This window comes from Myotis lucifugus, unplaced genomic scaffold, assembly GCF_000147115.1.
Source record: "Myotis lucifugus unplaced genomic scaffold, Myoluc2.0 scaffold_57, whole genome shotgun sequence".
Taxonomy (NCBI): Eukaryota; Metazoa; Chordata; class Mammalia; order Chiroptera; family Vespertilionidae; genus Myotis; species Myotis lucifugus.
This window is the reverse complement of record NW_005871105.1, coordinates 1,267,247-1,292,479: the sequence shown is the minus strand read 5'-3', so window position 1 is coordinate 1,292,479 and position 25,233 is coordinate 1,267,247. Positions and strand designations below refer to the sequence as shown.

At 40.2% G+C, this 25,233-nt stretch overlaps 1 protein-coding gene across 1 annotated transcript; it reads right to left on the bottom strand.

Annotated features, from left to right (window-relative positions):
* Positions 1-1,001: 1,001 nt before the first annotated feature.
* Positions 1,002-16,232, bottom strand: LOC102418750 (amine sulfotransferase-like). Its single transcript, XM_006089184.3, has 7 exons — positions 16,171-16,232; positions 12,276-12,427; positions 9,765-9,973; positions 8,091-8,217; positions 7,195-7,289; positions 4,368-4,554; positions 1,002-1,531 (listed from the first exon to the last, which is right to left on the bottom strand). Exons 2-7 carry the CDS (start codon positions 12,415-12,417, stop codon positions 1,410-1,412), a joined length of 882 nt encoding a protein of 293 aa, XP_006089246.1. The 5' UTR covers positions 12,418-12,427; positions 16,171-16,232; the 3' UTR covers positions 1,002-1,409.
* Between the last annotated feature and the right edge of the window lie 9,001 nt (positions 16,233-25,233).

Here is a 25,233-nt window from a genome sequence, read left to right as displayed (position 1 = left end):
TGTTATCCTGTTCATTTGCTGGAGGCTAATTCCAGCATGTTACAGATGCAAGAAGTTTCATCAAAAGGTTGATGGAACTTGAGGCTTCAGCAGGACTGAAAATTCATTGTTCCTGCACCCACCTAAGTATGTGTCTATCATTTTACTTTGTATCCAATCCCAGAGGTTTCCCTGCTTTGCCCTCTCCCGCCTCTCTAGTCTATCACCAATGGATTTCATGTAACCCACCTGTTCCTCCTTTGGTTGCAATGTACAAAAATAGATAAAGCCTGCCATTTTCTGGAGCATTATCTCACTTCATTGACATTCTGCTTCCCAGCAATTGTCGACAGTTTGGCTCAAATAAACTCACAAAAAATTGTTTACAGGTTTGAATGTTTTTTTACATTAACACTTCTTAGTAGAGTACAATTCATCTTAAATTTATCACCAACTATAGTCAATATGCCATTTAATTCAATTTCACATCATCTGGGATGTATATTTTAAATTCAACCTGCGAGTTCCATTTTTTAAATGTATTCTTTTGTATTTGGTATTACCTTACTATCCAAACTAGAATATAAACTTCTCTGTGGAAGTAACTGTATTTCTTCAAAATTTTCTTAACTACAGGGAGCCTAGCAGTGAGCCCGTTTCAGTAAACCCAGTGTTTGTTGGTTAAATTTACTACAAAATGTAAATATATAACAAGACAATTCTCCCTACAAGTATTTAAATGTAAATTATAATATTACTATTATTAATATAGTATTTTATAATGCGCAATCTCTTCTCCCAAACATCTCTCAAATATCATCCCAATACACCAAGGTTGTGGGTTAGATCCTCAACAGGGCACATACAAGAATCAACAAATGAATGCATAAAGAAGTGGAACAACAAATCCATGTTTCTCTCTCTGTCTCTCTCTCACCTCTCTCTCTCTCTCTCTCTCTCTCTCAAGATCATTATATGAAAAGAAATTTTAGTGATCTGGTAAAGTATTAAATAGATCCATGTGCTTTCATAAGAGTTCTCTATTTCAACATTCACAATTATTTTAAATCAAAGAATTAATGTTTAATTATAATAATTAATTTTAATGTTTCATTGATACTCAGTTTAATTGTAGGTAAAGAAAAAATACACACTAAGGAAAACTCAGAACATTTATAATTCCTTATTACATGCTTCCTGTTTTTCAATTTATAATACAGGGTATCAATGCAGACTATCTAGTAAATGATTTTAATTTTTGAAATTTCAAAGTGCTTATCAAACATCTGGCAACTAATCTAAGTACAGTTTACTCATTTTTTATTATTAAAGTTTTATAATTAACATTTGCATAAGAAGCACAAATTAATGTGTATATTAAAACAGCCTCTCTGGTTAGTAGATTTTTTTAGAATTCTTCTACACTGATTTTACTCTTCATTTAAATCCCAGATGAACTTCAAAGGCAAATCTTTCATATTCCTTTGGAATATTTTGTCAAATCTTTCATTTTGCTCCACTGTCAAGTGATGTTTCCAGTCTCCAACGGTACCTAGAAATAAGCACATGATCAGCACCTGGGTGAGGAAGTGGCACTATCAGGGCAAGAGTTTCTTCCCACCCACTTTCATCTCCTCTTCAAGCCACGCTAAATATCTGGTAGTTCTCCATGGGTTTGATACTTCATGTTTCCTTACACAGAAATGAACTAAGAAACAAACCAAAAAACACTTCTATAATTCACTTTCCTTAGCTATTATGCTTTCACCAACCTCTACCATTAAATTATAACCTTTATTGAGATGGTATAACAAAAGTAAAATAGAGGACTAGGTTATAATTTTTTCATATATTTTACTAAATACCAGGCACCAAAGAAATACAAGTACCATATCATTTCACTCATATGTGAAATTTAATGAACAAACTGAATGAACAAGCAAAATAGAAAGATTCATAGATAGAGAGCAGACAGACAACTCTGGTATGGGGTAACTATTGGGAGTGTGGGGAAAAAATAGAAAGAAGAACTCATGGACATGGACAACAGTGTGGTGATTGTGCGAGTGAAAGAGGTGGGTAGAGGTGGAAGATGGGATAGGGAGGATAAATGGGGATGGGGAAAGAATAAAATAAAGAGAAAATTCTATATAATAAAAAGGTAATATGAAAATTGACCCTAAGAGTGGAATGACCAGGAACGACTGTACGCTATGATGCGCACTGACCACCAGGGGGAAGATTCTCAATGCAGGAGCTGGCCCCTGATGGTCAGTGCCCTTCCATGACAGCACAGGGGGATGTCTGACTGCCAGTTTAGGCCTGACACCCCGGGAGCGTCCCTAAGCCAGCAGGTGGAGATCCCCAGAGGACTCCTGGACTGAGAGAAGGCGCAGGCTGGGCTGAGGGATTACCCTGTCCGAGAGCACAATTTTTGTGCACTGGGCCTCTAGTATATATATAAAAATAACAATAAAAATAAATGCCGGGCACCATACTTGGCAAACTATATTTATCATGTAATGTAATTTTTAACACAACTCCACAATATCAGCATTTCTTCGTTTTAAAATTGAGAAACCTGTAGGGATTAAGAATTACAAACTGGTAATTACAATATAGTCATGGCATGTAAAATACAGAAAGAGAATATGGTCAATAATATTGTAATAACTATGAATGGTGCCAGGTGGGTACAATAATTATTGGAGGGATCACTTCATAAATTATATAAATGTCTAACCACTATGCTGTGTATCTGAAACTAATATAAAATAATCTTGAATCTCAACTATAATTTATAAAGTACAAATAAATAAATAAAAAGCTAAAGATAAAATAAATAAAATTGAAAAGAAAGCCTGGCCAGCTGGGCTCAGTGTTTAAGCATTGACCTATGAACCAGGAGGTCACAGTTGAATTCCTGGTCAGGGCACATGCCAGGGTTGCGGGCTCAATCCTCAGTGTGGGGAGTGCAGGAGGCAACCAACCAATGATCCTCTCTCATCATTGATATTTCTATCTCTCCCTCCATCTCCCTTCCTCTCTGAAATCAATAAAAACATTTTAAAATAAAAAAAAAATGAAACCCAAAGATTTTCAGGTACTGAAATCAAGGTCACAGAGGGTGTTCAGAGCTGTCATTGCTTCAGTTTCACTTGATGGAAGTTGGAAAGTGTCATTAAGCCAATTTTTAAATGAAGATTATTTGCCATCTTCAACTATCAAATTTTCTTACTTAAACATTATCATTGACATTTGGAACAGTTAATAAGCTATTTATGGGCATGAGAATTACTTTGTATTTGGTCTAGTTAAGCAATGCGACTTAAAAGCTGATAATAAATCAGACAAAAGATAAACACTTTTCTAAAAAATAGCAATATCAAGATCTTCATTAATTAAGAATAAATATCCATCATCAAAATGCTAAATTATGGATAAATTAGTGAATAACATGAATAAAAGAAGTACAAATTATGTTCTAGAAAAATGTACATTAAAAGATCCAAAAAATTTTTTAATTGAAATTAAGAAGTATCAGGGGGAAAATATATTCATTCTTAATTCCTGACATGTCATAGAAGCACAATAAAAATTAATTGCATGTTGTTATTGAATACTTGATTTCATAGTATATTGGTTTCATGAAGTATTAATCTATATTTTACTTTGAAGAAATATGACACATGATGAAATAACTGTAACTCAAACTCCCTCCGGCACAACAAAATACATGTTGGGTTTACTTCTAGAATGTTCTAGGAGAAATAAAGAAAAACAATAATTGGAGCAGTCCTGGTCACATATATACATCACTTTCAGGTAAGACTTGCTAACTAATTTTAAAGAGTAGGGACATGTAGACTAAAAGGAAGAAATGTAATACAGCAGGGCCTTGACTTATGAGTGGCCCGACTAACGAGTTTTTCGAGATATGAGCCGTCTCTCGGCCGATTTTTTGCTTTGAGTTGCGAGCTAAAATTCGGGTTATGAGTCAGCTTCAGATATCCCACCGCTGGTTGGTGCAGCGAACATCACAGTGAACGCCACAACATCAGCCCAGCATCACGTGTCTCACTCATTCACTGTTGATTTGACATACGAGTAATTTGAGTTACGAGCTCCGTCATAAAACAAATTCAACTCATAAGTCAAGGCCCCACTGTATTGATTAATTAGGTTTAAGTGTTAGACTATGTACTAAACAATTGTTTAGTTTCCTGGGATATTTTTCAGGGCCATTTGCAGGTAAGATCTTTGATTCTCTCCAGGTTCCAAATGACAGTACTTAGAAAGACAAGGTAAAAACATCCCTTAATTATTGTAGGGGCCAAGCAATCATGGAACTCTCAACACTTTTGCTTCTAAAAACCCCTGAGCATCACCTTTGCGAAGAAAATGTCCCTCAGCTGGTCTTTTCCAATCGTTAAATTTTAGAATCCCATCATAATTGGCTTTTGGATCAGACTTCATGTTCTGAAATGTAGACTGTTTCACAATAGCTTCCACATCCTCTTCACTCAGTTCTTTCTCAAGAAAACGGCTGATTTTAAGCACAGAACTTCTGAGATCCTGAAAGAATTGTGGGTATGAGACACTATTCAGCTTACAAAGAATGCACAAGTTACATCCCAACAACTTCATCACATTTTAGAAAACTAAAGGTGATTGGATTTATTGTAAGTCTAAAGTTTGACAAAGATATATTACTTTCCTATTCCTTCTATGAAAATGAATGCTCTAGTTGTCAGCTTTGTTAGAGCTTTCTACTGTTAGATTTTGCAAGGACAGCTTACCTTCATTCACTCATTCATTCATTCAACTGGCACTTTTAGGAATGCTATGTTTCAAAAACTGTGATAAGTGCTGGAGAAGTTTAAGAGAACAATAATATGCTATCTGTGCTTATTAAGAGTTTATAATTTCATGAGGGAAAGAGTAAAGCAAGTAATTAAATACAATGGCTACAAAAAAGGAAAGTCCAAGTTTGGTGGCTTCATTGGTTATTTCTACCAAACACAAATTAAAGAAGAATTAACACCAACCCTCAAACTCTTAAAAAAAAAAATCAAATCAAAGAGGAGGAAATACTTCCAAACTCATTCTATAAGGCCAGCATTACCCTGATACCAAAGCCAAATGAGAACACTACAGGAAAAGAAAACGAAAAACCAATATCACTTATGAAAGATAAGATACAAAAATCCTCAACAAATTACTAACAAAACAAATTCAGTAATGCATTAAAAGGACTATACATATGAACAAGTGGGATTTACTCCTGGAATGCAAAGATGAACAGCCCTAGTTGGTTTGGCTCAGTGGATAGAGCCTCTGTCTACAGACTGAAGGGTCCAGGGTTTGATTCCAGTCAAGGGCATGTACTATGATTATAGGCTCCTCCCCAACCCGGGCCCTGGTCAGGGCACATGCAGTAGGCAACCAATCAATGTGTTTCTCTCACATCAATATTTCTCTCTGTCTTTTACTCTCCCTAAAAATCAATGGAAAAATATCTTCAGGCGAGGTTTAACAACTATAACAACAACAAAAGATCAGGAACAAGGCAAGGATGCCAATTCTCACCATTTATATTCAGCCTAATACGGGAAGTCCTAGCCAGAGTAAATAGACAAGAAAAAGGCATCCAAATTTAAAGAAAGACGTAAAATTATGTGTTCACATACAACATAATTTTATACATAGAAAACACTAAAGATCTACATAGCAAACAAAGAAACAAACAAAAAAACCCTGTTAGAACTACACTAAAAAAACTCAGCATAGTTGTAGGATACAAAACCAGGATCCCCAAATCATTTGCATTTATTTACACTAACAATGAACAGTTGTTTACCAAACTAGTCTCTAACTAGTTTGCCTATATTTACTATTATCATTTTTAAACCCATTAGAGAGAATTACATTCTAAAGATACTAATTCTATCATATAGCTATTCTTCTTATAACTGTAAAAAGGGCTCATTATTGCTCTTAAGATGAAGAAATTACTATCACTAACAAAGACTACAGACCTTGCATGGTCTGGCTCCTACTGTATCCACCTCTCTATCTTAATCTTTCATTCCCTCCACCTTGCTCTTTAACTTCTTCCTTCCAAGATATCATGCACCTGACAGCTTCAGATATTTTCCACATTCTCTCTTGTTGGCTTAGACTTCACTTTTACCTCTCTGCCAACTCATATCTACTCACTTGAAGTTGTCATGTTACTTTTCCAGAAACAATTGCCTATTACTTACTTATACCAGATCAGTATATTTCATGTACTATCATACCTGCACTTTTCCTTGATAACAGTTTTCACAGATTTGAAGTATATATACCTATTAAGTGAGTACTTGCATTCCCTGTTGGATTATAAGTTCTCTAAATAAAGGGTTCAATTGTCTTTGTCTGATGATTTAGGGTCTGTCACATAATAGGCATTTTATAATTTTGAATTAATGAGCAAGTAAGATATGTAGCAGGTAGTCAACATATCAACCATAGATCACAAAAGTGAACTTCAAATGTGTTTGGTTTGGTTTACACAATGTATTATAACAGTTTCTTTGGATGCCAACATGTAAATGTTATGTGATTTCCATGAAAGCTACATTTCAAGATTCTCATTAATAAAAACAACAACAACAAAACACAAAGAACTTGCATCACTGGGCACACAATTACCTTTGACTAATTGGCCAAATCTTAGTGGCTTCTCACCCCAGGGTTGTTTTTGTTTGTTGTTTGTTTGTTTAATATTTTTGTTGATTTTTAGAGAAAGAGGAATAGAGAGGGAGAGAAACATCATGCCTCCTACCAGGGATCAAGCCTGCAACCCAGGCCCTGCCTGGGGATCAAACCAGCAACCCTTCATTGCATAGGATGACAATCAACTAGTCACACCGGCCAGGGCTGGCCCCACTGTTTCGAAGTGCCTTTTCTCTTTTTTCAATCACTAGTCATGTGATTTTGCCCTTATTGACACAGATGGCTGCATGAAAAGGAACCACAACAGATGACTGTGTGCAGTGGGAAGAGAGCCCTGAGGAAACCAATAATTGAGGGATGGGCAGGAAATGAGAAACCCCTGAAAAAGCATGAGAAGTAGTTAGGTTCCAAGAAAACTGGAAAAATGTGGTTCATTTAAACCAAAATCAAAGAGTTTCAAAGAAATAATTTTTAAAAATAACCTTTGCCTCTTACCTTTTTCATTTCCTCATACATCATAAACAGAATACTGAAGTCATGTCTGTGCTCATACCAGCCTCTGACGTGATCAAACCAACGGCTTCCTACCACTGGGGAGGGAATTAGTAAGTGACAAGGTAAAGATGCTGCACTTATCAAACAGCAAACCTGAGTCTTTCTTTTCTGTTCTGGAATCCCCTGGAAGGAAAGTAAAGCCCCCACCACTAGACATCTATGTTACCTGGTAAAAATGGTGCTTTGGGAAACAATTTCATGATTTTAATGGAAACCTGCCTCTCCTATGCATGTAGGAAATGCAGCAGAGGAGAAAATAAGAAGCCCAAACAACTCATTGTGAAGATTGAAGGGAAGCTCCTTACTTTCTTACTTCTTCCACCTGAAAATCTGTCTTTATTTCTCCTTTTATTATCTATTTTAAGATGTCTGGATAGCAACTTCAGATATCTATAAGACAGAACCTGAATCTAATCTTCTAAATAAGTGAGAGCCCCAGTTCTACATTCCACAAGCCTCTCCCATCAATCTATCCTCCTCAGTGTTGAGATGAATATTGCACCGCTGCCATATAAAGCCTACCATAAGTCCATGACAGAACACACACACTACATCCACTTCGGATGGGTACACCATTGCGGATCTTTTATGATCTGGCCAAACTGTTTCTTAAACAATATGCCTTTGCAACCATAGCAATCCCCAAAGTGGTCCTGGTGAGAATAGAAAGGCCATTGGGTGGCAAATTAAATTAACAGAGCAGTAACCACTTATGTGCATCCAGCTTCTAGCGTTACTCTTCTTTCTTTCCTTAAAATGTGTTCCCCAAGTTTGAGAATTTGGCTAAGTGGAAACATGGCTTCATAAACTAGTTGAATGCATAAATTCATAGTTACCATTTCCATCTAGAAACCTTTTCATGAAATGTTCCATATTATTCCCAGTTTCACGCCCGGCCATCATATATGAAAAATGAAAGAATGAAGTCATAACATCCTTGGGGTTTCTGTAGACGTAAATAATCTGCAAGAGGTATAGTAAAACAATTTTAACAATTCTTGGTTGTCCTTACAGGTTGTTGTTGTTTATTCACACCAACATATGTCACTATATGAATGCATAATAATTTCTTTCATCCAGCCTACTACTATGGAAATTTAGGTTATACCCCCTTTTTTTGTTTTTTGTTTTTTTGCTATTACAAAGACTGTTGAAGTAATCAACTTTATTCACATGACATTTCACATGCGCAAGCACATAGGAATAATTTCTAAAAGTAAAATTATTTATTTGTAAGGTTGTTTAATATTACAAATTACCCTTCATAGAAACTGTTTCAATGTACCCTCTGTGAGCATTAAGTGACATTTGAAAAAAAGCCCAGATAGCATTCGAGAGCATTTCAAAAAGGAAAAACTACTTAATAGATGACGTTGAAACAAATAATTATCCATACAGTATAAAACTGGAATTCTATTTCATACCTCACACCAGACCAAAAAAACAAAATCATTTACAAATGGATTAAAGATTTAAATATGAAAGCAACATTTATATCTTAAAAATAAAGAATATATTTCTGGTCTCAGAGAAGAAAAAGATTTCCTAAACAGAAAAAATTTATTTCCATTAAAATAAAAATTGAGCAATTAAATTGTATTAAGTTTTAAAGAATGCTGTTAATCAAAATATATAGCACGAAGTTACAAAAAGAAACAAAGTATGAGAAAAACAATAAATATAACCAATAATTTATTAGTATCCAGAATATATATAAAACAAATCATTAAGAAAAAGACAATGAAATTTAGAAATTGGACAAAAATCATAATAATTTCACAGAATAAGAATTATGGCCAATAAATATACCAAAAAGTGCTTAATATCATTATTGATTAGTAAAATGCAAACTCAGATTATTTGAGATATCATTTTATAATTTATATTGAAAACTAAATAGTTTGGCCCTAGCCTGTTTGGCTCAGTGAATAGAGCGTGGGACTACAGACCAAAGGTTCCAGGGTTTGACTCTCCTCAAGAGCAGGTACCTAGGTTGCAGGCTCCTTCTGCCTGGACCCTGGTCAGGGCTCACGAAGGAGGCAACCAATCGATGTATTTCTCTCACATTGATATTTCTCTCTGTCTTCCCTCTCTCTCCCACTCTTCCTAAAAATCAATGGAAAAATATCCCTGGGTGAAGATTAAAAAAAAAAAAAAGAATGTGTCTTGAGATGTAATGTATACATTTGCTGCAACTTACCTGTCCATCAATACACTAAACATTGTAGAGCCATACAATAAATCCTACTAAACCATTAAAAAGAATAGAATTTTATGTGCTGTCATCAAGGAAATGTTGCTGTATACTATATAGTCACACTACAAGCATGTGTGGGATGACTCAATTTATGTATATACTTATAATTCCATATATATTTAATGTGTAAAACAGTATCAAAGATTATAATTATCACATTTGAAAGACTGTGAATGAGTGGGGCTGGAAAAAAATATTTGAAGGAAGTATTTTTGTTTGTGCCAAAGGTCCATACACTATTTATATGACTTACTTTAGCTTTTTTGCTCTTGAGACCTTTCGGTACTAAATAATATGGGAGGTGGGAACAGAAGAGGCGAGGAGACGGTCTGTTGAGAAAGTCTGTTTTGCGTATTTTGTATTCAAAGAAGGGGACTCTATCAAGCGTTGCCAAGTCTTCAGTTCTGTTACGATGTCCCTCAAAATAAATCAAGCTTAGTATCTGCTGAGTCCAGATGGTACCTGTAAAAAGAAATAATTTCATTTCCAACCCTGAATTAATGTTTTATTGACAATGTCAATAATTATGCCATCTATCTCAAAACTACTTGCAGCTTTTTCTTTCTTTTTAACCACTTTAAATATGCCAAGGAAATGTGCCCAACTTTTTTTTTCTAAGTATTTTACATTAACATTAGTAAAGATAAAATTAGGTGTTCTAAGTTCCCTTTTTACTCAAAAAGAGTGTGATATTAGTGATTTGGATGAACCCGTCAGCTCTTTTGTTCCCTGTGATTCATGTATGTTCTGTTCATGTGATTTTCTGTGTTTATCTCTGTTTCTACTTCCTTAGTTTTTCTTAAATTTTACCTTTTGGAAATATAGACAGTTTAAGAGATGAAGACCCCTTTCAACTTTTCTTTTTAACATTGTGCAGGTCTCCCAATACAGTGCTAAATGAAAGCACTAATGGGCATTCTTGTCTCATACTTGATTTTAAACGTTTCACTCTCTCATTTGATGTCTGTGGTAATTTTTGGTAGATTCTATTCATGAGGATAAAGAAGTTCACTTTCTCCCTAGTTTGCTAATAGTCTCCCTTAGGAATGTATGCTGAATTTTATCAAGTGCTTGTTCTGCACCTGTTGAGATGATAATTCAGGCTTTCTTCTATGCTCTAGTAATGTGGGTGAACTGCATTAATATATTTTTAAACCAATCTTGAAATAAAGCCACCTTGGTGCCCTAACCAGTTTGGCTCAGTGGATAGAGAGTGTCGGCCTGCAGACTCAAGGGTCCCAGGTTCGATTCCAGTCAAGGGCATGTACCTTGGTTGCGGGCACATCCCCAGTAGGGGGTGTGCAGGAGGTAGCTGATCGATGTTTCTCTCTCATCAATGTTTCTAACTCTCTATCCCTCTCCCTTCCTCTCTGTAAAAAATCAATAATATATATATATTTTTAAAAAAGCCACTTTGGTCACAGTGTTATTTTTTTTGACATTACTAGATTTGTTTTGCTTATATTTAGTTGGTTTAGGATTTTTGCACCTATGTTCAGGAATATATAATCAATGTTCTAAAAGAATGTGAGGTGTCAATAATCTTGCAATCATTGCTACTCAATTGAGTAGATTTAATAGTCACAGTAGATTTGATAAAATTTATGGTGAATCATGAAGAGTCACTAATCTCCCCTCTAAGATGAGTAAGAACCCAGCAGGTTGGACTAAGGACTGGTGTGTGGTGTACCAAATACTTAGACTGTATTAAGGGGAAAGGAAAAATTCTTATGGGCTGCTTAACCTAAACGGAAGCAAACTGAGGCACCACCAACATCTAAGGGAGGAAAACAAAAAACAACTGATATCAAATGTGCTGGCACATTTTGCAGAGTAGAAACATCCAGGGAAAAGGCATTGTATTACTAATTTGGGGAAAGTAAACAGGGTCCTGAATTTGAAAGTCAATGGTAAAAGGGAGGGACTGGAGCACTTTCATGAAAATCAGGAATGACTTTTTGGTGTTGACTTTGAATCCAATGTATCTCTGAGCTATTTTAACCACTTTGTACAACATTCATTCAAGAACACCAATCACCCTGTGTTCTAAAAAGCACATATAAAAGATAAGCTTTTAAGGGGAATGTAAGATTTGAGGACAATTTCCATTAGTTCAAAATTCTTTCATTATTATAGGGAAATAAAAGCAATTAGAGTAATTGAAAAGCATATTAGGAATTAGTTCTGACTGAGATATGCTGCTAACCAAAATCCTGCTGGGTTTTTTTTTACGTGTTTTCTTCCATTCTCAGAGAAAACCAACAGGTCAGCATTGACCTAGTACAGTGATGGCGAACCTATGACACGGGTGTCAGGGGTGACAAACGAACTCATTTTTTTGGTTGATTTTTCCTTGTTAAATGGCATTTAAATATATAAAATAAATATCAAAAATATAAATCTTTGTTTTACTATGGTTGCTAATATCAAAAAATTTCTATATGTGACACGGCGCCAGAGTTAAGTGAGGGTTTTACAAAATGCTGGCACGCCGAGCTCAAAAGGTTCTCCATCACTGACCTAGTATCTGCTTTGGCTCAATATTTGGTTTCTTCATAGGTGCCTTAAAAAACAACAATATATGCATTTTAAATGACCTTTTATAGTAAAACCTTGAGATTTATTTAACTTTATTAAAAATCCTAAATGGTACTCTAAATGTAGGCTGGGCTACTGTTAATGTCTGGGAAAGGGCTCATTTGTACACATGTATTACCAAACCAGAGTGAAAACTGATAGCAGGTAGTCCACGCCTCAAACTTACCAGATTTTGGATATGTAATTATGAAGACATCATCATCTCTAATTTCAAAATCATCTAGATTTTCTATAAAGTCAGCATCAACTAAAGAAGAATCAAAATTATAGCCTTTAAAGTTCAGCAAATGTGTGTATTTGTTGTCCATACTTATTCACCTACAAGTAAAAACAAATAAAATTCTTTCAATTTCTTAGTAGTTTATAGTAATTACTAACACTTACTGAGTGTTCAATATATGCCAAACACCTTTTAAATGTCATGTGTCTCAACCCATGCCATACTAAACAGCATCCTATATAATAAAACACTAGTATGCAAATCAACTGAACTGCATAACAACCAGTCGCAATGATGCGCACTGACCCCCAGGGGGCAGACGCTCAATGCAGGAGCTTCCCCCTGGGGGTCAGTGCGCTCTCTCAGAGGGAGCGCCACTCAGGAAGAAGCCTGGCTCACAGCTGGTGATCGCAGCAGCGGTAGCAGAAGTCTCTGCTACTTCCACTGCAGGCAGGAGGTAAGGGGCTAGGGATGCTGGACTGTGAGAGCCTTGGACTGTGAGAGGGATGTCTGACTGGTGCCTTAGGCCCGATCCCTCCTGCAGGTGGACTTCCCCTGAGTGGTCCCGGACTGCGAAGTGCACAGGCTGGTCTAAGCCCCTCCCCACCCAACCCCGCCCCAAGTGCACGAATCTTTGCACCAGGCCTCTAGTGCATATATAAAAATTTATTCTTAATAGCAACCAAACATTACTAAAGGTTTTATCACTATTTTAAAGAGGAGGAAACTAAGATACTAAAAGATTAAACAGCTTTTCTTAAAATCCCATGAGGGAGGTATTATCATGATTCCAAACATAGAACCAAGGAAAATAAGGTAAAGGAGGTGCAAGGTTGCCCAGCTGGCAGACCTGGTAGGATTTGATGCCAGACTATTTGGCCACAGAGCCCATGCCTTCAATCACTTTACTAATACAGTTTCTTGGTATTTCCTATTTTTATTATTATAGAAACTAGAGGCTCGGTACATGAAAATTCATGCACTGGTGCCAGAAGCCAATTCTAGCATGTCATCATTTCAAGAGTTTCATCAAAAAGTTGATGGAACTTGGAGACTCAACAAGGGCTAAGTCACATATGTTGTCACCTGCTGCGAATGGCTGAGGGCATTTCCCCATGCCTGAATAGGATACATTAAATTGATTGCTGGCTGTCAGACAGCTCAGGGCATCTTAATCTACATGTTATTGCCTCCTACTGGCCAAACACCTGAACAGCCATAGGCTACTTCCCCCACATCTGACAATGGACTCTGTTTACGAAACCCTGACCCTTTGAAGTGTATATCTCCACCTCGCCTCAGGACAATTTGTGTGAATAAAAAGCACGGGGTCCTGAGACGAGGAGATCTTAGTTTTCTTTAAACTAGGCTCCTCTGACCCCCAAATGCCTTTCAAAATTATATTTTGTCTCTGGACACCTATTTAATCTAGGCACAGCCTTCTCCAGATTGCTGAACCCTTCTAGATGCTGGAACAAGAACCCTGGCACACTGGAGGGGGGGTCCCTCAGTCCAGCCTGCCCTCTCTCACAGTCTGGGAAGCCTCAGGGGCAAGAGGCGACCCAGCGATCAGGGGTAGGCGACGCCCCATCACACCTCTGCCTCTGCCACTGCCAGCAGCTCAAGCCTCAGCCGGCCCTGGTTATCTGAGCCTTGAGCGGCCCTAAGTGGCTGGGCAGCCGCCATCTAAAGCTTGCTTACATCTCGGGCCAGCCCTAGGCATCTGGGGGGCTGAGGGGACTGGGCGCCAGCATCTTGTGGCTGTGGGCACCACCATCTTTGAGGGCATGGCAGCCAATTAGCATATTCCCTCCTTATTGGCTGTGGGTGCCGCCATCTTCATGATGGTGTGAGGGTCAATTAGCATATTCCTGCTTCATTAGATAGGATAAGAAATTCTCCAATAAATGTACTTTTTTTTTTTTCTGGAACAGAAATAATCTGTTGTCCGTGAAGCTTCTGAGGCTTTGGGATCTGTCTGCCATTTCAAATAAATTGTTGAATGTGCTCTGTGTGTAACACCAACTGGTTTTACTTTGGAGATGTCACCCTCATATAGTTGCAAGATACTGTATGGTTTTTTGTAGGGTGCGGCTATAGGGTTAAGCCTCAGACTCACCTGTTGGCAAAGCCACAAACAAGTCCCAGCTTAGAGGGCACAGTCCTCTTAGGATAATTAGGCTTGACCTTATGACATTCCCTAGATCTTATCTAGGAAGCTAATGGGCTGAGGGAGATGTGGCAAGTGCTGCCAAAACAAGTGAAACTCACAAGAATATTATAACTATGGTGACCACTAACTTGTTTACCTCTGGCTATAAAATAAAGGCTCAGCTTGCCTCTGGATCTCTCTCTTTTGCCTCAGCCAGGCACAGGAAGATCCACCTAGACTCTGATTATTCTCTTTGTCTGTCATTTCTTCTTCCTTTCACCACCCTCACTCAGGCTTCCAAACCCTTGGCTAAGCTGGCTCGGGACAGTTTTTATTACATTTTCCAAATGAATTTTTATCAGAAATCATAAATAAACATCAATGATGAGAGAGAATCATCAATTGTCTGCCTCCACATGCCCTCTTCTGGGAATTCAGCCTGCTACCCAGGTATGTGCCCTGACCTGGAATCAAACCATGATCCCTTGTTCATAGGTTGATGCTCAAGCACTGAGCCACACCAACTGGGCCAGAAATCTATTCTTGAATGTTAAATAGATGAGGAAATCCCAGAAGTTCTAATAACACTAGCTGTAGAACCAACACATATGTTAGTTGTGTACTTTTGAATATTTTCTGTGCACACCTAGAAAATGAATTTCTTAAAGTTGCAAATATGGCTTTGCCTAAATTGCATGTCAAAAAACAACATTTAATTCTTTTACAAATGATTTAAATCATCTGACCAATAGAGGAAAGTCAGAGGTGAGAATTTTGCTCAGTAAGAGTAGAAACATCACTTGCATTAGAATTACCTAGGTTTTGGTAAATGTTCATATTCTAGGCCCTATAACAGACTGATAGAATTAGAATTTCTGGAAAGTGTGTCCTGGAAATTGCATTTTAACAATCCTATGGATCACACTTAAAAAAGGGGGGGGGACCATATTACTGTTTCAATGAATGTTTATCCCAACCTCCAGAGAAGGCTTTGTGGAATGTTATTTGATCTCCAATTAAAAGATCCAGTTCAGGCCCTACCAAGTTGCTAGAGCTTTCCTGACTCAAGGTGATGAAGTCCAGACAACCTCAACTATTGAGAAGTCAGGATAGAGGAGACTGGCTGGTAAATCACAAAGAATGCTTTCAGGAGATAGATGGAGTGCTGTTATGACTTTGCTATTATGAAATTTTCCAGGAAAAACCTTGGATAACTCAATCTTTGGAGAGTCATGAGGAAGAATTTATACTGTATCACATGGACACACACACCAAAAAGCACCAATTCCAGGAATTCTTGATTAGGACGAAAGAGGAAAGAGTGTCAGGCAGCCCACAAAAACATTCTAACATAACTCCTTTTAACTGCTTATTATATTTAGTATTTCTTGCACAGTCTTAAGAGAGAACAAGCTATTTTGTTACAGAAATAAGGAGCAAAGAGTAGAGTGTGAGATGCATTTTTATATATGATCTCGGGACTGGCGAGTCATATATTGTTTGTGTCTCCTTAATGAGTATAGGAGAAAGTATAAAGAAAAAAATGTCACGTGTTTTCCTTATTCTTGTCCTGAATCCAAAAGAAAAGGAAGAAAAACAGAAAATTGAGGAGAAAGAAATGAATACATTGTATGCTGAAGAGAGGGTAAGACTTGAAAGAGGCTCTATATCTACGTTTTCACTACTCACTGTTACACGTCAACTGATGAAGCAAAATCCACTTCTGATATAACTGCATGGACGACAGGGAATGATGTGCTGCTGAGAAATAAATCCTGCCTAGAAGTGTATTTTGGCCAATGAGTATTGCTCTAGGGAGTCAACAGATAGCTCAGTTTGAATAAATACATAAGGTAATACGTTATTGATATTAGGGCATAGACATCTGATTAGTTCAGACAAAGCAAGAGTCAAAACTGGTGGTGATAATAAAGAGAGCTGCATGTAACCAGTCATCATATTAACTTAAATTGGAAACAATACAACAACAACAAGATGTATTTGAAAGCTGTAGCAACATCTTCCTTGGGCATGAAGGATGGCTCATGAATCTTTTAGACCTATCTCAGAAGGCTGGTGTTCCTTTCCAGGTTTTTACTCCAAACATCCCATGTAAAACTGGCTATGGCTATGGAGGTTCAGAGAACTTTATAAAATCACAGTGTATTTAAATTCATTTTCTAAAACATCCAGGGTTGTCCTTCCTAAGTGATGGCCTTCCACTCCTGTTTAAAAAAAAAAAATACTAGAGGCCCAATGCAGGAAATTTGTGCAAGAGTAGGCCATTTTTCGCCAGCACCAGCTTCCCTCTGGCACCGGGGATCCGGGCATCCCTCTGGCTGCTGGCAGGCACCAGGACCTGGGCTTCGTCCAGAAGGTCATCTGGTCTAATTAGCATATTACACTTTTATTATTATAGATATTTTATTGATTTTTTACAGAGAGGAAGGGAGAGGGATAGAGAGTTGGAAACATCAATGAGAGAGAAACATCAGTCAACTGCCTCCTGCACACCTCCTACTGTGTTTGTGCCTGCAACCAAGGTACATGCCCTTGAACGAAATCTAAGCTGGGACCTTTCAGTTCATAGGCTGATGTTCTATCCCCTGAGCCAAACCCGTTAGGGCTCTACTCCCACGGTTCCTCCCTGGCCCCAATAGTGAACCCGTGGGGTCCTTCAGCCTGGCCTAGGCCCTCTTGCAATCTGAGACCTCTCAGGGGATGTCAGAGAACCAGTTTTGGCCTGATCCCTGCAAGCCAGGCCAAGAGACCCCACCAGTGCATGAATCCATGCACTTAGCCCCTAGCTAGCATAATAAAGGTGTTCTCCCAGGTGGAGATTGATAACAGCTGTCTCCTCCAAGAATCTCCCACTGCCCCAAGACAAAAAGGGAGAAGGAAGGGGGAAAAAAGGAAAAAAAGGTAGTTTTACTTTATGAAGCAGTTTTTGGTCTCAAGGTGGCAGAATGAGGTTACTAGGTGATATTCATCAGAGAAACTTGAAGACTTAATTTTAAGATAAGGCTTGTGTTCCCAGGACTTCCCCCTCGGCCGAACCCCAGTAATCTGGGAAGGCCTGGGCATTGCCAATCCCCCTCTAGCGCTCTGGAAGGGGGCAGTGTGGGGAACATTGCAAAGCCCCGCCCAGCATCGCTCCCATTAAAATTTCCAATTTCCGTGCACAGCATTGTTAGTTGGGGTCAGGTGGTCCCAAGGTGTGGCTCACATGGACGAGGGCCTGCCTGTGACATCCCAAACCCAAGCAGACCGGCTGAAGGGGAACTGAGGCTGGCTACGGGGCGGGCCATCAAGGCTTGGCTGCTTGGCATCATGGGAGCGCTGGGCAAAGGAATGGGTGGGAGGTAGGTGTGTCCTCCCAGTATTTTTTCTGCAAAAATGAACAGTTCAAAGGATGTGGCAGTCTTTGTATGTGTCTGAGCTTCTGTTTACTACATGCGGTAAAATCTTAGCCTCCGATGGCATTACTAGAAAATAACAATTTATTGGCCGCATTAAAAAGGATTAATTCTATGGTCCGGACCAAATTTTTAATATTAAAACCAGTTTAAGTTTGATGACCTTCAGATTGAGTATGTTTGGTGATTCTTCCGAGTGTGGATTTTCAAGGCTCTTGACTGAGAAGTACCTTTGGGACACCCCAAGGGCCCTGGGTATCTGAAGGATTTATTCTCTCCTCTCAAAACGAAATTATTTTTTAACTAAATTAGGCCGATTCAATATACTTGAAATTACATGAGGAAGCTTTGTCAAATAAAAATTAATAACACTGTTCTATTTAGATACATATATTTTGAATGTTATAGAGGTTTCAGTCTACTTCACAAAAGAACATACACAGATTCAGAGCCAAGGTCAAACGGAAAACTTTCAGAAATAACACGTCTCCAGTCAGGGACATAGAGCAAGTGGGATGATGCTCTGTGTCTGTCACTGACACTCTGGGTGTTTGTGGGTTCCATCTATTGGGGTTTATCAATTGTTTTCAATGTTTACTACACCGTCTTCAATAAGCCACGTTCCACATGCAATTCTTCATATACAAATTATTTGTTGTTCTCTATGTCATTTTTCAGGGATTATTTACTAAATGGTTGTTATCTCAGAATGTCATTTACACTAATAAAAGGATAATATGCTAATTATGGCAGACGTCTTCTGCGCGACCATCTGGACATACTTCCAGAAAAAGCCGCAGTGGCTGCCTAAAGCTCAGACAAGCCATGGATGGTGGCTACCGCAGCAAGGGCTGGCCCAAGGCTTAGGCAGCCGCACCCAGCTGCAAGGCCCTAGGCTCAGGCAGCCATGGTGGCCGCCAGTGGCAGCAGCAGCAGGGTTATGGGGCGGCGCCTTCCCCTGATTGGCCAGGTTGCCTTCAGCAGAGGGAGGCCAGACTGCGGCTTAGGCTGGGGCCAGAGGTGGTTAGGGGTGATCAAGCCAGCAGGGGGGCAAAGTAGGGGCAATCTGGCTGGCAGGCAGGCAGAGGCAGTTAGGGGCAATCAGGCCCTTCAGGCAGGCAGAGGGGTTAGGGGCGATAAGGCAGGCAGGCAGGCGAGTGGTTAGGAGCCAGCTGTCCCAGATTGCGAGAGGGATGTCTGTCTGCCGGTTTAGACCTGATCCTGCACCAGCAGACTGACATCCCCTGAGGGGGTCCCAGATTGGAGAGCGTGAAGGCCAGGCTGAAGGACCCCTGCCCCCGTGCATGAATTTTGTGCACCAGGCCTCTAGTCTATAATCATAAAAGCATAATATGCTAATTAGTCCAAACGACCTTCTGGAGGACCATGCTATGACACCCACTGGTGCCAGGCCAGTTAAGGCAGCTGTGATGCAATTGGTCAGGGGCCTGACCATCGCCCCATAATTGCCCTGCAGAAGGAGGCCCTGGCCATCAGCTGGCGGGGCAATCAATCAGGGGGCTCCACAATCGCCCCATATAGGGAGTCCCCACCCACCTGTGGGCTATGACGGGTGGGCGGGAACTCCCTCTGTGAGGAAAGCCCAGGTCCCGCGTGCCATAGGGAAGCCAGTGCTGGCAGCCAGGGAAAGGAAGGCCTAGTCTTGCATCAATTTCATGCATTGGGCCTCTAGTATCTTATAGGAAAAAAAAGGTTTTTATCAACTGCATTTTAAACAAATCTATAACCATGACACTTTTTGAATTTTGTCATATTGGACAGCCATTGATTTACTTTGGTGCATTTAAGTCTTTAGAGAAACCCATAAAAAGGACTCTGACTTACGCCAAATTGCGGGCTTCTAAGCAGGTCATATCTTTGAATTGGATAAGGGCTTGTAGAACTTCAGGGACTTATTAACTGGAGATTATACAAAGATATATATATATATATATATATATATATAGAAGGTGGAACCTCCTTTCTAGCATACCCAAGTAAAATATACAGGTGAACCCTGGTCTTAAAAAGGGGAAATGTAAAAACCTCTTCCACCAATGTTCACAGAGTAACTGAAATGTTTTCTCACCATTGATAAGAACAAAGAAGGTGTGCCTTTTACCTAAACTGTTCCTTGCAAAGTCAACTAGCATGTCCCTCTCCCAGGCATTTTTCTAGGAAGCTATCAAGTTAGTTGCCCTGCTTCAAAGGAGGTAAAATCTCTGAGGTGGCATTTTTAAGGTTTGGAAGTAAAACAGCAGAAATTAAGGTTCAGTAAAAATAAAGAATTAAGCCAGTGAGCAGAAGGTTTAAAGTACTAAATTTGGCTTGAAATAGATTCCATCCTTGCCCCTGAAATCAGGCAGAGAATAAATCCTCTAATGACAAGGGCATACAAGGGGTGGGAACGGAGCTGTTTGTACTCTCCTCGGATCCCTGCATACTGGCCTAACCAGGGTTCCAGGTATGTGTAAACTCTCTTAAGTCCACATCCTAGAGTAAACCCCTTGGGAATTAAGTTCATTATGTTCTTAACCACCCAGTTCAGCGTGTACTTCACACACATGAATGGATACCTCAGGCACTTTTAATCACAGACAAGGGGCCTGAGAGCAGGACACGGGTTATGCACGCTTCCCCCACAGGTTAGGGAGGCAGGAGACACCTTCTGCGTGAGCTCGGGTCCTCACTGTGGTGGTAAGTGTGGTTAGTCCACCCAGCAGCCTTATTTTCGACAGGACTTGGGCAAGGTAACCTCACTCCTAGTGGGAGGTGAGGGACGCCCCACTGCCAAGGCTAGTGACAATGGACACAGGACGTCCTTTGTGAAGCACAATGGATAAAGAAAACATTCTTGTGCCTTTTTCCTTTCAGGTGGGAAGTGTGTCATCCACACCACATAAAAGCAGCCCCTCAAAAACTGGAATAATTCTGACCCACAAACCTTAAAAAAAAATAGCACCTGATTTTGTTCTGCACTCAGGTTTGGCCTCAATACCAACTGGCGAATGGGGAGAGTTGCCCTCAGAGGGAAGCATCAAGTATAACACCATCCTACAATTAGACCTTTTCTATAGGAAGGAAGAAAAATGGTTAGAAGTCCCATATGTCCAGACTTTCTTTACTCTAGAGGACAAGCCCAAGACAGGCAGGAACTGTAAACTCAATCCCATGCTCCTGGCAATAACAACTCAAAATCCACCAGAAGAAACGGTGGGGGCCACATCCCACCGAGGGCTGAGCTGGTCTCAACTTGCCCTAAGACAAAGGATCTGGTCATACTTTACCCCAGATCCCCTTCTCACCCTGGGACATAAGACAAATTAAAGGTAATTTAGAAAAGTTCTCCAAACACCCTGACAAATATATTGAGGTCTTCCAAAACCTCATTCAAGTATTTCATCTCTCATGTAGAGACATCACACTCATATTAAACCTGACCTGAGGTTTTTAAATTTCCCTTTTTTCAGCTTTCACCTAGGTATGCTGGAAGGAGTACCACCTTCTATATATACATTTTTGTTATTATTTCTAATTAATAATTCCCTGAAGTTCTACAAACCCTCATTTAATTCAAAGATATGACCTGGTTAGAAGCCTGCAATTTAGAGTAAAGTAATGGCTGTCCAATATGACAAAATTCAAAAGTGGTATGGTTATGGATTTGCTTAAAATGCAGTTGATAAAACATTTGCTTTCCTATAGGATTTGACATTCTGAGACAGCAACCTTTCAGTACAACAAACAATCCTATAGAATGAAGAGCTAATATACTAATTAGGACTAACAGCACAACGACCTTCTGTACAACCTTCCAGACAAAGCTGGGGGCTGAGAGGGCTGAGCCCCTTGCACAAATTTCATGCATCGGGCCTCTAGTTTTTATATAAAGAGTACCATGTGATACATGGCTTATTGCAGATGGTGTATTAAACATTGAAAACAATTTATAAATCCCAATAGATGAAACGCCAAACACCCAGAGTGTACTGGCAGATGCAGAGAATCATCACGCTTGCCCTACATCCCTGACTGAAAGTTTCCCGTTTGAACTTGGCTCTGAATCTGTGTAAGGCAAACATGTCAAAGTCTCGGCTGACAAAGCATGTGGCCCGCCAGCTGCTAGTTTGACATGCTTGGTGTTGCTACCAATGGAGAAAGATACAGGTAAACACTAACTAGTCCACACTAATGATTAACCAATTAGCAGTGCTCTCAGAATCAATAATTCACCCAAGAGGAGGGGTTCGGCTGATACTGACATAATGACCTCACAATAGACTGGTTGACCACAAATAATGGATGATAAATGGTTCAACCAGCTCAAAGATACTCAGGGCTGCCCGGTAGGATTCAAAGTCCTTGCTTTGAAATAAATCCAGAAAACACAGATGTTTGTGCTTACTGCCACACTCATGACTCTCTTATGCCCACAGATCATCAGTACAATGAACTGATTTGTTTATTCTTCAATAGCACTACTATTGGGGCCTTTAAATTTTTGTGTTGTTTCTTATGAAACAGTATTGAGAAAAATGTAGTGTGAAGAACTGAGAAGATGAGTAGAAAAGGCCAGATCTGAAAATAGTAAGTGGATTAACTTGGAAGGATTCGGTGTTTTCCCAAATTCTACAATATTCTTGACACAAATGTAATACTCATGTAGCTGCCAATCACCATTTATCAGCCATTATAACCCTCATTGGGCAAATGTTGGAAAGGTCTTTATGCCACTATATCTCAGAGGTAGTGGTAGGTTCTGGCGTTTGTTCTTGAGATACTGTTGTGTGGCAGCTTTTTCACAGGCACACAATGTACCAGTCAGTTTGTCTTCTGAATAGAATGACCACAAAAGATGAATGTCCTAAAGTCTATTCAAATCCCCTGTTTATTCTCTTGGCTTGTTGACCTTAACTGCTGCTTCTCTTCTGTTGTAGATTCTTGAATAACAAATATTTCTTCACATATATTAGGATAAATAATGACTCTTTTGCCTCTGCTGACATTACAGGTGGCACCACATCTGATTTGGAACACAACCCAAGGTCTTCCTAACACAGTTTCCCTCACCCCTATTCTGCAGGCACTACACCATGCAAAGTCAGCTTGTACTTCTTACTTAGAACTATAGTTATTAACTTGGAGTTTGTACTTTCATCTTTTCTATGGTCACTTTTTACTGAATAAAAATTTGACCCAAAAGAAGACTTCAATCTCTTCAATTGGAGAAATATTTACTGCTGAGAAAATAAGGGTTTAATGTGACAGAGTATTCAGACTGCCTTTTTCTCACAGTGATTTCTAAAGTAAAATAAATCAATAACCCATTTCATGAAGACACAGTATATTAATGATTATAAAGAACTAGAGGCCCAGTGCACAAAAATTTGTGCACTCGGAGGGGGTCCCTCAGCCCGCCCTCTGCCCTCTCGCAGTCTGGGACCCCTCAGGGGATGACCACCTGTTGGCTTATGCCCGCTCCCTGGGGGATTTGGCCTAAGATGGCAATCAGACATCCCTCTGGCAGCCCGGCAGCCTCGGGGGATGTCCACTTGCCAGTGGGAAGCAGACCTAAGCTGCAGTTGGACATCCTTAGAGCTGCTGAGGAGGCAGGAGAGGCTCCCACCACCTCCGCTGTACTGGCAGCCATCAGCCTGGCTTGTGACTGAGCAAAGCTCCTCCCATGTGAGAGCGCCCTGACCACCAGAGGGCAGCTCCTGCATCGAGCGTCTGCCCCCTGGTGGTCAGTGTGTGTCATAGTGACCAGTCATTCCCAGTCCTTCAGCTGTTAGGATCAGTTTGCATATTACCCTTTTATTATATAAGATAGAGGTCTGGTGCACCGGTGGGCGCCGGCTGGTTTGCCCTGAAGGATGTCCCAGATCAGGGTGGGGGTCCCGCTTGGGTGCCTGGCCAGCCTGGATGAGGAGATGATGGCTGTTTGCAGCTGGTCACACCCCCTTCAGGGTGGGGGTCCCCACTGGGGTGCCTGGCCAGTCTGAGGGAGGGGCTGAAGCTCCCAACCTGTCCTTTTTTTCTTTTTTTTTTATTCTGGGATTTATTTACCTTCTATGGCTGTCACTGGAGCTGAGAGCTGGCTTTAGCTCTGAGGCTCGGCTCCAGCTCTGAGACCTCGGCTGCTGAAAGCAGGTATCTGGGTTTGTTTGGCTTCTATAATTAAAACACTGTTGCTGCTCCAGCTCCGAGGCCGGCTGACTGAAAGGAGGTTTCTGAGGTTTGTTTAGCTTCTATAATTGCAACATTGTTTCTTAGAGTGCAACTCAGAGGCCGGCAGCGGCAGGCGGGGAACCTTGGCTTCCTCCATCACAGGAGCAAGCAAGCCTCCTGTTCACTTCAGCTGCCTGGCTGCCGGCCGCCATCTTGGTTGGCAGTTAATTTGCATATCGCCCTGATTAGCCAATGGGAAGCATGTTGGAGGTACAGTTAATTACCATGTTTGTCTATTATTAGATAGGATAATGTGAGGCTCTAGCCTGTTTGGCTCAGTGGATAGAGTGTAGGCCTGTGGACTGAAGGGTTCCGGGTTCAATTGCGGTCAAGGGCAGTACCTCGGTTGTAGGCTTCTCCCTGGCCTGAGCCCTGGTCACAGCACATGCAGGCAGCAAGCAATTGATGTGTTTTTCTGACATTGACATTTCTCTCTGTCTTTCCCTCTCTCTTCCACTCTCCCTAAAAATCAATAGAAAAATATACTCAGGTGAGGATTTAAAAAATAATTATGTGAGTAAATCCTTGTCTAATAAAAGGCAAAAAGGGTAATTGACCGTACCTTCGCTACACTTCCCATTTGCTAATCAGGGCAATATGCAAAGTAACCTACAACAAAGATGGCAGCTAATTTGCATACTGCAGGCAGGGCGGGACAGTGCCAGACTCCATCCGGGCCACCGTGTGTGGCCCTGGGCAGCCGGGCTTAGGCAGTGCTATCCCGTCACCTAAGCCCTGCTCCAGCCGGGACCCCCGTGTGCCACCTAAGCCCCGCCCCCAGCCAGGACCCCCCGTGTGCTGCCTAAGCCCCGCTGCCAGCTGGGACCCCATGGTGATCCCAGAGCAGGCAAGTTCGGAGGGCGGGTGGCCCAGGGTCGGCCTGCTCCTGAACGGTCTTTGAAATCTTCTCTCTGTAGATGGGTTTTGCGGAAGTCTTCTCTCTCTCCCAGAATTTCTTGTGACTTGCCTTGGTGAGCCAGTCAACTGTGATTTGACAACTGTCAGGCACTGTTTGGAAACTTAATTGTTTCAAAAGGATGTCTAGCAAATTGGTCTAAACTCTGAATATAAAAAATAAAGCAAAATATATATAATTTATAATTCAATA